Source organism: Tursiops truncatus, chromosome 9 (assembly GCF_011762595.2).
Source record: "Tursiops truncatus isolate mTurTru1 chromosome 9, mTurTru1.mat.Y, whole genome shotgun sequence".
NCBI lineage: Eukaryota > Metazoa > Chordata > Mammalia > Artiodactyla > Delphinidae > Tursiops > Tursiops truncatus.
In genome coordinates this window covers 78481519-78495557 of record NC_047042.1, presented here as the reverse complement: position 1 = coordinate 78495557, position 14039 = coordinate 78481519, and the positions used below count along the sequence as shown (strand labels likewise).

The 14039-nt window shown below is 36.2% G+C and overlaps 1 protein-coding gene across 2 annotated transcripts in view; it reads left to right on the top strand.

Annotated features, from left to right (window-relative positions):
• Positions 1-14039, top strand: part of WASL (WASP like actin nucleation promoting factor) — a 71269-nt gene that overhangs the window by 23932 nt on the left and 33298 nt on the right. For both annotated transcript variants that reach the window (XM_019924637.3, XM_019924629.3), the window contains exons 2-4: positions 7329-7463; positions 10089-10175; positions 11303-11399. In XM_019924637.3, coding sequence (XP_019780196.1) covers positions 7329-7463; positions 10089-10175; positions 11303-11399 — 319 coding nt within the window. The remainder of the gene's footprint in view (positions 1-7328; positions 7464-10088; positions 10176-11302; positions 11400-14039) is intronic.

The following is a 14039-nucleotide window of genomic DNA, read 5'->3' as shown; positions in this document are numbered from 1 at the left end:
TCATTCCATACCACTCTTTTCTTTCTTATCTCCCACCCCAAACAGCTTCTAAAACTCCCCTAGCACTTTCCCGTGGTAGGGTCTTTGTTGATGTGTCTACCTAGAATGCTGTTTCCTCTCCACTTCCCCCCAACTCTTTGCTCACCTGACTCATCCCTTTTCATCCTTCAGGTATAGTGTCACTTTAGGGAAGCCTTTCCATGCTCGGTAGACTGTACACACTCCTTGCATACTGGATTTTTCCTTTATAGCATTTGTAATAGTTATTAATGTCTGTCTGCCCATTAGAACTCATGTTTCACGAGGACCGTGTCTATCTAATTCACTTTTGTGTTTGACCCCACTTTTATTCCTCCCCGCCCCCATTGATCAGTCCTGTGTTCATAGTAGGTGCTCAGTAAACATTTGATGAATGAATACATCCAGCACCAGTTTTCTTAAATAGCTAATAAGACCTAAAAGACTACTTGTGCTTGGTCCTAAGGCAGTAGCTGCTTTTATATGGCTCCATTTTTCCTCACTGTTGGGATCCTGCTTTTTACTTACTGCTTTTGTGCTCCTCCTCTTTCAGTCCTCCAGCTTTGCTTTTTTAAAATTACTACTCCTTGTGGAGCCTTTTGTCTTTGATGTATTCTTTTTCAATCTCTACCTTCTCTATTGTTTTTTTTTTCTTTCTTTTTCTGGTTATTTCTCATTGTGGAAATTACCAGGTAATAAAAATCTCTTCTTTCCAAAGTGAATTATTTGTTTTCTTTTTCTGGATAATTTTTACTGGTACTTACCACTTATGAATCTTGGTTCTGTTTTTTAAATGGGTGGTTTCTGTATTGGGTTTTTAGGTTGCCATGTAACTTAGGTGGTGTTATAATTTAATTATTTAGAAAATTGCTCTTTGAGATCACTGTATAATTAAGTAATTATAAGAATTCAAATTTTTTACAGTTAAATTTTTTTTAATTGAGGAATAACCAAACTCCTTATCTTTCTTTACTTTTAAAATTTCTTTTATGTTTCATATTAAAATTTCATGTTCAGGATAATAATGGGACATTTCATGTGAATGTGTCATCAGAGTATCTAGGAACATATTTAAAGCTTAGTTTTTATGTATTAAGAAAACTTAGGATGGATTTTCCCAGATTCGTTTTTAGGAACTTGGGGCCACACACGCACGTAAAAAAAGCTGAAATCTTTTTTTTTTTTTGCGGTATGCGGGCCTCTCACTGTTGTGGCCTCTCCCGTTGCGGAGCGCAGGCTCAGTGGCCATGGCTCACGGACCCAGCCGCTCCGCGGCATGTGGGATCTTCCCGGACTGGGGCACGAACCTGTGTCCCCTGCATCGGCAGGCGGACTCTCAACCACTGCGCCACCAGGAAAGCCCAAAAGCTGAAATCTTCTGACTATTAATCTAGGCCATTGTGATTGCAGAAAAGACTTTTATTTATTCAATCATATGATTTCCTTTTCCATACTCAGTTTATTTTTCATATTCATTGAAAATATATTAAAAAATTTTTCTTTAACACCATTGTATGTTTTTTGATTATTAAAACAGTAATCATTGTAGACAATTATTCAGTATTAAGTCATAGTACTTGTTGTAGACGGTTGTCAAGCAAGGATCTGTAACTCCTGGTGTTTTTCAGTCTTTTCCCTGTCATTAGCTGATTCTAAAATAAAAATCTATTTTCTTGACCTAAAATTCTTATTCTGACCTGTTATATAGTATGGTTGTTCTGATAATATGATTTGAGTCTTATTCAAGATGAAACTCCTTTTAACAAAGTTAGTATTAGTATAGAGGGACTTGGAAGAAGTGGCAGTTTTCTTAGTTTTGGGTCAGAGTGGCAGTGGCTAACATGTGTAGAGGTAGCATTGACTCTGAGAAGAGAACCACCTTCGCAAGCCTGTCATGACTGTGGAAGGGGGTTAAGAGTCTTGCATTGTTTTGAATCATTTGTGCTTTTAAAAATTTTCTATTTCAAAATAATTTCATAACTTACAGAAAAGTTGCAAATGCAGTACAAAGAATTCCTGTATATCCTTCGAATATATTTGTCAAACATTTATAACATTTTACCATGGGTTACCATTTTACCATTTATAACATTTTACTCTTTGTGTGTATATACGTGCATATTATTATTTTCTGAATCACTTGAGAATAAGTTGCTGATATGATGCCCCATATACTTCAGAGTGTGTATCCTAAAACAAAGGTCAGTCTCTTTTTCATTATCATAGTATCATTATCAAAATCATAGTATGCAGTTTTTAATTTAATTTAACACGTGTCTGCTTACTTGGGGCAAAGTATAGGTGACGTAGAAATATAGGCTTACAAAACTATTTTAGGTGCTTAAGGGAGTTACAGTCTACTTAACGGATAGTAAATCAATATAGAAAATTCTATTTTAGAATAAGATCTGTCACATGACAAGATTTTATACAAGATACACAAAAAGGTACTCTAGAAACACGAAGAAAAAGCAGTCGTTTCAACCTAGAGAATCAGCCAAATACTTCTTGACTGGTGCAGTCAGCCCCAGAGAGGTGGACATGCCATGCTGAAGGAGAGTGGGAGGGATTCACATCCCAGAATTCATCCTCCATTTTATTTCTGCCCTTGACAGTGAAAGTTCTGAGGACGGATGTGCTATTTATTGCAGTAACTCACTACTGAAATATCAGGAATGTGTGAGATAGGGCAGGTTCTGTTTCTACAAAAATTGATAGAGTACTTTTTTCCCCTTTTAATTAACAAATTTTAACCCTAACATTATTGAGCTAATAAGAAATAGGTTTCCTTTCCTAAGCACTTGTCCTTAGGTTGTTTTTCAAGACTACCTTCTTGATTATGAAAGACAAAAAGTAATAGAGTTGATTAGCTATAATTACTTTAAAGGAATGGAAGGAATGTTTTTAAAAACTTAATTAAGCGACTGTCAATCTAGAGTTCTAGGGATAGTCACTGTTGTTATTATTTCTGGCATTTGTATATTAAATGTTATGCTATTCTTGCATTTACTATAATTATTCTGAATTAGTCAGAAAAGGCTTTTATAAGGTATTATAGTATATAATTTTCAGACTTTTGACAGGTTAAGATAAGAAGGAATGAAATAGGCACACTTAGACTGACAATAACATTGTAGCAAAATTTTGAAAATCCCATTACTGAAAATTGCTGGTTAGTTGAGTTCTTTAGTATTAAAAGTTTATGAATTGGGGCTTCCCTGGTGGCGCAGTGGTTGGGAGTCCGCCTGCCGATGCAGGGGACGCGGGCTCGTGCCCCGGTCCGGGAGGATCCCACGTGCCGCGGAGCGGCTGGGCCCGTGAGCCATGGTTGCTGAGCCTGCGCGTCCGGAGCCTGTGCTCCGCGACGGGAGAGGCCACAGCAGTAAGAGGCCCGCGTACCGCAAAAAAAAAAAAAAAAAAAGTTTATGAATTGTTTATAATGCCAAACATGTTTGTGTGGAAAATTATAACATTGTTTCCAGGGTCTTTATTTCTTAAAAGCAGATGTTTTAGATTTTGTTTTAAATTTATGTAAATGTTTAAATGGGATTTGGGGGGTTTTGTTGTTGTTGTTATTAAGTTCACATATACATCCAGACAGTGTTTTACATTTGGTTTTATATTTGGTTCTTTTGACAAGGGGATTTCCATAATGGAATTTCATACTCTATTTAATAGCATATTTTTTTCTTTTGCAAGCTGTAACTTCTTATTTTCTAGTTAAAACGTAAAGTAAGGTTCTTAGAACTTTATCTTGGTATCTAGTTTACTAATTGCTTTTCTGTTTCGAAATGACTGCAGTTTGACAGCACCATACTAAAAAGGGCTGTAATTTATATGAATTTTCCTTGGAAAACAAATTTTCTCATCTGATTTTTAAATTTTTCAGCTTGGTCTTTAACATCTTTGTATAATGTATGCAAAATCCATTTTTCTGATGGTTTCAGTGCTAGGGGTTTAGGGTCAGGGGGCCTGTGGAGGTATCATGCTGAGACTGTGCACTTGCAGCACACTGGTATGTTCTGAGCAGGCCAAAGGCACACCCACATTCTTCAATCTACTTTTTAAAAACCCAATGTCCTAGTTTCTAAGCTATCTTCATAATTTTTAAAATGGCTCTTGTGGAACTTTTCCTGCTGCTTTGTGTCCTGTTCATGACCGTCTATGAAATTCAAAGATGAGTTTGGTCTGCAAAAGTTAAAAACAGCATCGATCACTGTTATCTGGGAAAGAAAGTTCTTCTGAAATTCTGATCTCCAGCAGTACACTGATCTTACATTTCTGACTTTATTATTATTAGAAAAGACTCCTGTGTAGAATAGGTCTTTGGAATTCTCTTGTCAAAGGAGGGCATTCCCTAGGCATAGTTAAGTAACCCAAAACAGTGTCATCTCCAAATCTTAATGTAGTCTGTTTTTTATTACAGTGCCCAGTATTCATTGAACTGATGTACCAAGTTACTTAATTGTCTCCTATTTCTGGTTATTTAAAAAACCATAATTAATATATATTCATATAACTATTTTGGTTTTATATTTATATTAAAAATACAATTTTTGGTTTTATTTTAAATTATTTCCTTAATTTCTAATTTAGGAGTGAGATTGCTGGATCAGAAGAAATTATCATTTTTAGAAGATTTGTAAGTGCTGTACCAGTAATGGGTGTATTAATAACTCTTACAGAAACTGGGATTGAATAGTTAACATTCTAGATTATAATATACAGGAAACTTAAATTAGAGTTAAATGAAAGTTTCCACTGGTTCATGATATAGTCATGAGGGAGGTGGCAGCGTGGTGTACTGGAAAACCCTAATGCACGTTCTAAGGTGTCCATTGTATGTAATGAATTAGCTTCTTTACTGTGCATCTAAAAGAGTGCTAGTTAGGTATATCCTTGGGATAATTGGGACAGTCGTCACTCAAATCACTTTCCATATCTTCAGTATAGCTTTCAAGCTGTATGGCCAGGTGCAGTTCACTTTAAATCTTTTTTTCCCCTCAGTTTTATCATCTTTAAAAAAGATGTTTGGGCTTCCCTGGTAGCGTAGTGGTTAAGAGAATCTACCTGCCAATGCAGGGGACACAGATTCGAGCCCTGGTCTGGAAAGATCCCACATGCCGTGGAGCAGCTAAGCCCATGCGCCACAACTACTGAGCCTGCGCTCTAGAGCCTGCGCTCTAGAGCCCGTGAGACACAACTACTGAGCCTGCGCTCTAGAGCCCACGAGCCACAACTACTGAAGCCCACGCGCCCAGAGCCCGTGCTCTGCAACAAGAGAAGCCACCGCAATGAGAAGCCAGCACACCACAGCGAAGAGTAGCCCCCGCTCACTGCAACTAGAGAAAGCCTGCGTGCAGCAACGAAGACGCAACACAGCCAAAAATTAATTAATCAATTAATTATTTTTTAAAAAGGAGATGTTAGAATTTATCTTCATATGATAATATGTTCAAAGTTTCCAGCACTGTAATTAGTAAACATAAATCTTGCTTTCAGGTTTGACTTAGTATCTTTACTTAAGGGGTTAACTGCTTTATGGATGTCAGACTTTATTGATACTACTACTTTGTTGATCAAATGTTCATTTTATTGGAAAACAGTATATAGTACAGGGAGTAAGAATACAGGATCTAAAGTCACAAATTGCCTGGATTAGAATTTCAGCTCAGCTGTGTGATATTGGGCAAATTATTTATCCTCTTTAATCTTGGGTTTCTCAAGCATAAAGTGAGGTTATAATAGTAATAACAATTGAGTTATGTTGGGTTGGCCAAAAGGTTCATTTGGTTTTTTCCATAAGATGGCTCTAGTAGCACTTAATTGTCTTTAACTTCATTGCAAACAATTTTGTTAGATTGTATGTGACAGCTGTCATATCAGTGTGCATTTAAAAAAAGACTTATCAAAATTGGTGAATTTTTGTGTAGCCATTTTAATATTGAAGATGGAAGAAAAAAAGCAACATTTTCAGCATATCATGCTTTATTATTTCAAGAAAGGTAAAAACACAACCGAAACGCAAAAAAAATTTGTGCAGCATATGGAGAAGGTGCTGTGACTGATCAAACGTGTCGAAAGTGGTTTGCGAAGTTTCGTGCTGGAGATTTCACACAGGATGATGCTCCATGGTCAGGTAGACGAGTTGAAGTTGATAGTGATCAAATCGAGACATTAACTGAGAATAATCAGTGTTATACCATGCGGGAGATAGACGACATACTCAAAATATCCAAATCAAGCGCTGAAAATCATTTGCACCAGCTTGGTTTATGTTCATCGCTTTAATGTTTGGGTTCCACGTAAGTTAAGCGGAAAAAAACCTTGGCCATATTTCCACATGCACTTCTCTATTTAAACGTAATGAAAACATTCCATTTTTAAAACAAATTGTGACGAGCAATGAAAAGTGGATACTGTACAATAATGTGGAGCAGAAGAGATCGTGGGGCAAGCGAAGTAAACCACCACCAACCACACCAAAGGCCAGTCTTCATCCGAAGAAGGTGATGTTGTGTATATGGTGGGATTGGAAGGGAGTTCTCTATTATGAGCTCCTTCCGGAAAACCAAATGATTAATTCCAATAAGTACTGCTCTCAATTAGACCAACTGAAAGCAGCACTAGACGAAAAGCATCCAGAATTAGTCAACAGAAAATACATAATCTTTCATCAGCATAACACAAGACCTCATGTTTCTTTGATGACCAGGCAAAAACTGTTACAGCTTGGCTGGGAAGTTCTGATTCATCCACCGTATTCACCAGACACTGCATATTCAGATTTCCATTTATTTTGGTCTTTACAAAATTCTTTTAATGGAAAAAATTTCACTTCCCTGGAAGACTGTAAAAGGCACCTGGAACAGTTCTCTGCTCAAAAAGGTGATAAGTTTTGGGAAGATGGAATAAAAAGATGAATATATTGTTCAATAAAGATCTTGGTGAAAATGAAAAATGTGTCTTTTATTTTTACTTAAAAACCGAAGGCACTTTTTGGCCAACCCAATATTTTAAAGTGCTTATTAGCACATTCCTTACACATTTTAAGCCTAAATGAATGTTAGCTTTCAATAATTATTTTTAGTATAGTTATTATATTAGTTATTACTACATAAGAAATTACTTCAAAAAGTAGTTTAAAATAACAATAAATGTTTATTTCTTCAGGTCCAGAATTTAGGAGCAGGTTGGCCGGGGGTCCTGGTTCAGGGTCTCTCACGAGATTGCAGTCAAGGTGTTAGCAGAAGCTATGGTTATCCTAGTGTTATTTTGAACCTAATGGCTATAAATTTTATATTTTGCAGACTATGTCTTCAGCAGTGGTACAGTTATATGCAGCAGATCGGAACTGTATGTGGTCAAAGAAGTGCAGTGGTGTTGCTTGTCTTGTTAAGGACAATCCACAGAGATCTTATTTTTTAAGAATATTTGATATCAAGGTGAGTTTTATTTTGCTTCCACTTAAACTGTAGGGTTTTCTACCTCAATTGTAATTTATAATAGTATAGATTTGTTTATCCTGTATGTAATATTTATATTCTACTTCAGTTAACACTAGAAGAGTGAAGCTTGGTTTTAGATACTGAACCATGGGCACTGTGACCAAATTGGGAATACATTCTAAACCAGGACATGAATAGTTCCCCATTTTATCTGTCTGCACACTAAAGGTTTTGTTGGTTTGTCTGTTTTTATTCCTTTGGGTCTTGAGCTTTTCCCACATTCTCTCTTTTTCTAATGATACTCTTTTTATCCCATCCTGTCCATTACAGACTAGTGTATATAGTTCTTTCAGAGAGCTACAAAAGTATATTTAGCCTGGTGTGTACTTACTTACTTCGGCCTGGGTTTAAAGCATTATACAATATCTATAATAAAGTATTTGCTACCCATTTTATGTTGTTTGTCAACATAGGTATGTTCCGATTTTCACAGCTTTGTATCCCTCACTCTTAAACATAAATCCACCTTGTCTTAGATTGGATGCCCTTTGTCAGGAATTCATCTCTGATAGTCACTAAAAATAATTTTTTGGCTGAGATGAAGTCTCCATTTATCTTTTAAAATCTTTTCCGTGGGTAAGCCTCCTTGCTTAATATTCATATGTGGCTATAAGTGTAATGGGATTGTAGTTACAGAAAAATAAAACTGAGTTTGAACTCCTGGACGATACTTACGGTTAGACAGATTGTATTCAAACTGGTTTACTTCCCTGGGCTCCGGCTTACTTATTTGTAAAATGGGATAACCATCTGGATCTGTTGCAGAGTATTCCCCTGAGATTAAATGATATTTAAGTTACTGCACTTTGTACATTAGAAATTTGTAACATCCCCTTCTCCATACCCCAAGACAGCTGAGAGATGTGGCATACTCCTGTTACTAACAGTAGCTTACTTACTATGGCAGTGATTCTGGGGGATGGGGAACACATGCATAGTTTGAAAGACACTCCTAAGTCCTTTGATATATTTATTTCTCACTACCAAGGAGAAGCACTGTTTAGAAATCAAACGTACATATAACTCCACTGAGAAGAAAGGGATTCTATTACAATGGTCATAATGTGTGTACAACATTTTAAAATATTTTAAAATTGTGGTCTATGTAGAACCTTGCATTTCAGAATAGGGCAATGGGGGCTTCCCTGGTGGCGCAGTGGTTGAGAGTCCGCCTGCCGATGCAGGGGACGCGGGTTCGTGCCCCAGTCCGCGAAGATCCCACATGCCGCGGAGCGGCTGGGCCCGTGAGCCATGGCTGCTGAGCCTGCGCGTCCGGAGCCTGTGCTCCGCAGCGGGAGAGGCCGCAACAGTGAGAGGCCCGCGTACCGCAAAAAAAATAACAACAACAACAACAAAACCAGAATAGGGCAATGATTATATTTGTCTAACCATTCATCTCCAATTATAGATAGCCACTGCTAAATACTTGGAATTAGCCACCTTTGGTATTAAGGTTAATTATATTTCTTGTACTACAGCTATCAATATGACAATCACCATGGATCTCTTAACCATAGTTTAACCTCGGTGCACTTTAATCCTCAGTCTCCTTCTGCACGTGATTGATACTGTTTATACCAATGTTTAATTAGACCACTCTGCAAAACTTAGGAATTCAAAGATTGTTAATGAGCAGTACAGAGAAGACTTATTTGACCCTCCCAGCATCTACAGAATTGAGGAAAAGAATGAAATCCTTCTGTAATATTTGATAGCATACAGTCTAGGTACTGCTGATGGAACTATGCATTGATAATCAGTGCATATATAAAAGTATCCTACCCCTTCTATCTGACGTTGATGATCTAGTAAGTGTTTGGTTATGTATTTGACCAAGTAACTATATTTGGAAATGCTTGGCTAATGAGATTATATCTTAGCATACTGAATTCAACTCACTTGGTATGTAGTTTTTATGAAAGAAACATTATCCAGTATTTACTGTTACTACTTACTAAATTATGTGATATGTTACTTATGTATTATATATATATGTGGTCTGTGTGTATGTAAAAGCTAGTATTAATATAAAGTTTCTTTAATATGAGTCATCTGCTTTTTTTTTTTTTTAATTGGCTGCATTGGGTCTTCGTCGCTGCACGCGGGCTTTCTCTAGTTGCAGCGAGTGGGGGCTACTCTTCATTGTGGCGTGTGGGCTTCTCATTGCCCTAGCTTCTCTTGTTGCGGAGCACCGGCTCTAGGCATGCGGGCTTCAGTAGTTGCAGCATGCAGGTTCAGTAGTTGCAGCACGCGGGCGTTAGAGCTCATGGCCTTCAGTAGTTGTGGTGCGTGGGCTCAGTAGTTGTCGCTCGCGGGCTCTAGAGCGCAGGCTCAGTAGTTGTGGTGCATGGGCTTAGTTGTTCCACGGCATGTGGGATCTTCCCAGACCAGGGACTGAACCCACGTTCCCTGCATTGGCAGGTGGATTCTTAACCACTGTGCCACCAGGGAAGGCCCATCGGCTTTGTTTTGTGTGTGTGTGTGTGTGTGTGTGTGTGTGTGTGTGTTTTCCAAGAGGCTTACTTATTGGTAGTTCTTACTTTAACTTTTACTTTTTTCTAGGATGGGAAACTATTGTGGGAACAAGAGCTATACAATAACTTTGTATATAATAGTCCTAGAGGATATTTTCATACCTTTGCTGGAGATGTAAGTCATATTTTCTTTATTGCCCTGTTTAATGTAATTACTGTTACATTTGTCTATGGAAAGTATTTTTGAGCTTTTTGTGTAAACATTGTATAAAATATAAAGAATTATTTTACTTTTAAAAGCCTCCATATTATGGCTTAGTAGGAAGCAATGGCTAAGATTTTAAGGGAAAAAAAAAGGTTTCAAAGAGTACTGTAAATGTAATTTGGTATGTAGAAAAGAGGTTTGTTTTTTCGTCTTCTCTTTCTTTAGTCAGATAGTTTTACCTCTGTGTGACTTTGGACAAATAGTTTAACCTCTCTTGAGTTTTAGTTTTCTTATCTATAAAAGTGAAACCACTAATCCATGGTAACTTTTAAAAATTGAAGATTATATTGCTGTTCAAATTATTTTGTGAAAGAATATGATCTAGAAGAATACTAAAATATAATAAGTAGAAGGATTTTTATACCATATACTCACAGGACTTGTCTGAGTGACTGGATTATGGGTGACTTTAATTTTTTTTGTTTTCATATTTGTATTTCCTAAATTTTCTACAATAAAAGGTTGGATTAGATGATATGTCCATCTTTTCAAAAAGTGTTTTCTTCCTTATTTGTTATTTTTCACATTTTTCTGGATTGTATATAAATATATGTACATATATAAAAGTGTGGACTAAATGCCATAATAATTCAGGGTGTTTCCACACTTCTAATAATTTACATGAATTAAGGTTATAATTTAAATAATATCTGAAAAACATAGAGTTGATCTGCATTTGATCAATGTTTCCAGCGTTTGCCTTTTCAAATCCAAATGTTCATAGAGCTCTTTTGAAGGATCAAATTCTATTTACTATTTTGTTTTTTTAATTGAAGATGAAGTATTCAGTTTAACATTTGAGTGTCTACTGTGATAGGTAACCTCTCTAATAGTACTCTTTTACTCTACCTTCTCTATGCTTTTTGCCTTCTTAAGTTATAAGTTATAACTTTTAAGTCATAAAGTAAGTTCTTGTCTGCTAATAAAGTGAAACTTTTCTTCTTCAGAGTGTACTTCTATTGGTTATTAATTTTTTTGTTAAGTAAAGCTAGATTTGTGGTTTTTGTTGTTTACCTTTTTTGATGAAAATATTTCAGACCTGTCAAGTTGCCCTTAATTTTGCCAATGAAGAAGAAGCAAAAAAATTTCGAAAAGCAGTTACAGACTTGTTGGGCCGTCGACAAAGGAAATCTGGTAAACTTTTTAAACAAAAATTCCTTTAAACAGGAGCTGGCTATGGCTCATGGGGCAGATCTGGCCTGCCATCTGTTTTTGTAAATAAAGTTTTATTGAAAAACAGCTATGCTTGTTGGTTTACATACTGTCTTTGGCTGCTTTTTTTCCACAACACAGTTGTCTAGTTATGACAAAGACTATGTGACGCATATCTGGCCCTTTACAAAAAACAGGTTGCTAATCCTTACCTTACAAGAAATACTGTTTTCATTGAGAGCTGATTTTTTTCAGGTTTATTAAAGAACTCATTCCAATAACCTTTTCTGTTGATAACATTTTACATATACTGACTCTTAACTTTGCATTTTTATGACATTATTTGTAACTTACATTTACAAAAATATTTTATAGTTTGTGAACAAATACTTTAGGCAAGCCTAGAAGCAAATAAGCAAAGTTGCAAACAAGATCTGTAAACATTGCCTTGTCTCTATTTTGTCCCTAATGTTGTATATTGTAAAATTATAAGGAACTTAGTTTAATGCATGAGACTTTAATACATATAAGACAATTAGAGAACGACGCAGGATAGTGTAAAGCTTTAAATTCATTGATGTGGAACTATTTGACAGCTGTCACATACCAGGCCTTTCTGTTGTAACGTGGGAGAAGGGTGATTAGGAAAGGTGAACCTCTCCAAAATCATCTTCTTAAGCAGGTCACTTTTAGGAGAAATAACATATGGGAGTTGAGATCAGCAAATAAATCCCCTTAAAACTAACCATGCCCATATATTCTTTGAAAAGTTTGTACATCCAAGTATACATGTTACCCCAGTCTGAAAATCACTGTATTCAAGGATGTGCTTTACCAATAGGAGGGAATAAGTCATGAAAAAGGAAGGCACTGGATCCTGAAAACAGAAATGTAAACACGTGTGTTACATTTTATATATGTTTATTGTTATTTTAATGGGTTTCCGAGAGGAAGGTAATGTAAAAATGAAAATGAAATGAACTAAGTTGTTGCCTTACTTACTGCCATCTTATATATCCCCCTTGTCATGAGTGAATAGGAGAATGATTAGGAGCCTATTGTTTTTTGTTACTTCTTTTTGGGGCCAAGGGTGTTTACCACTTGATTCCATGCTGTGGAAGAATTTAATTCTGTGGAATAATTCACGGTTCAGTTCTTATTTCAATGACATGTTGTGGTGCCAGGCCAGGGACTCCCTGGGACTTCTTTTAGTCAAACTGTGTGACTAAATTTTCAATTAAAAAAAAAGTAAAAAATACTTCTTAAAATATCGAATAATTGACTTTTGAAATAGATAGGTCACTTGAAGGTGTCTTTTAACTGGTATGGGAATTCTGTTTTATACAGTTCCTAAGCTGTTAGGCATCGTGTTTTCAGAAGCAGAAGATCACAGCATATGGGAGACAGCTGATTGATTGTGGGGTAGCCCCTTCATGCTAAGTCAGCCTTCAGCCTTGCCTCTCTTTAACTTAGATGCATGGGGTCCAACTTTTGGAGCAACAAAGAATTAGTGTTTTCTTTTCCTTCCATTAGCCATTTAATGTTGGAAGCCATCTACCATGCCCTCCTTAGGCCTACACTTCTTTAGCTTAACCAGTTCCAGTTTCTTATTCCTCACATGATATGATTTATAGACTCATCATACTGTATAACTTACAGACTCATCATACTGTATTCAGAGCACTATATACTGTGCTCTGAATGCCCTGTACATTTTTATGTCTTCTTCAAATGATGCAGATTTGAGAAAATGGTCCAGCTCAAATATGATGTCCAGATTTGAACACAGTAATCCAACAGTAGTATGACTAGTACTGTGATACTAAAAACGTCCCCTAATATGATTAAACACTGTTCTGCTAATGTTTCTAGCAAATACATCACACCATCAACTCCCATTCTTAGTTCAACCAAACCTTCTCTTTTTTTCATAAGAATGGCTCTCAAGCCACGATAGTGTCATGTTTCTAAGTAATTGCTTTTTAGGACTTACACTCTGAACTTTACATTATCTCAGCATATTTGTGGCACTGCCAATTTAAGAAGTATTTCCTTTGTGGATGCAGAGGTAACATCACCTTGGAAATTGGGGATTTGACATTCATTGACATTAGATAGGATGTGCTTACATCAAATGTTTCAGAAAATTACTTCATCAGACCACCAGATGGAGTAATACATTTATATTTCCCATTGCCAGGATTTTCAACTTGTCCCTCAATTAAATCCGATTAATTTTAGGATTGTGGCTGTTTATAAACTAAATATTTTATTATATTATTATTATGGCTATTTGTCTTATAATTTTGGAAATTTTTGTATTAGAAAAATCTGTGGAAATTATATTTGTTGAAAATTCTTCAACCAGTTTTGAGCTTTCTTGAAACCAAAATTGTGTCAAACCTGATATGTAAGAGTATGAATGCAAAGGGTTAATAGAAGTTCTCCTGGTATTACTCCTACTTAATTGGCTATAGCTTCTAAGTATTATTTTGGTCTCCCCCATAGCTCAGGCATCTCTAGGTATTTTCATTATCTTTATGCTTTCGTTCAGTCCCATAGCTTTGAACACTGTCTATATACTGCTGACTCCCAAAGTTTTCTCTCTCCTGTTGACCTCGC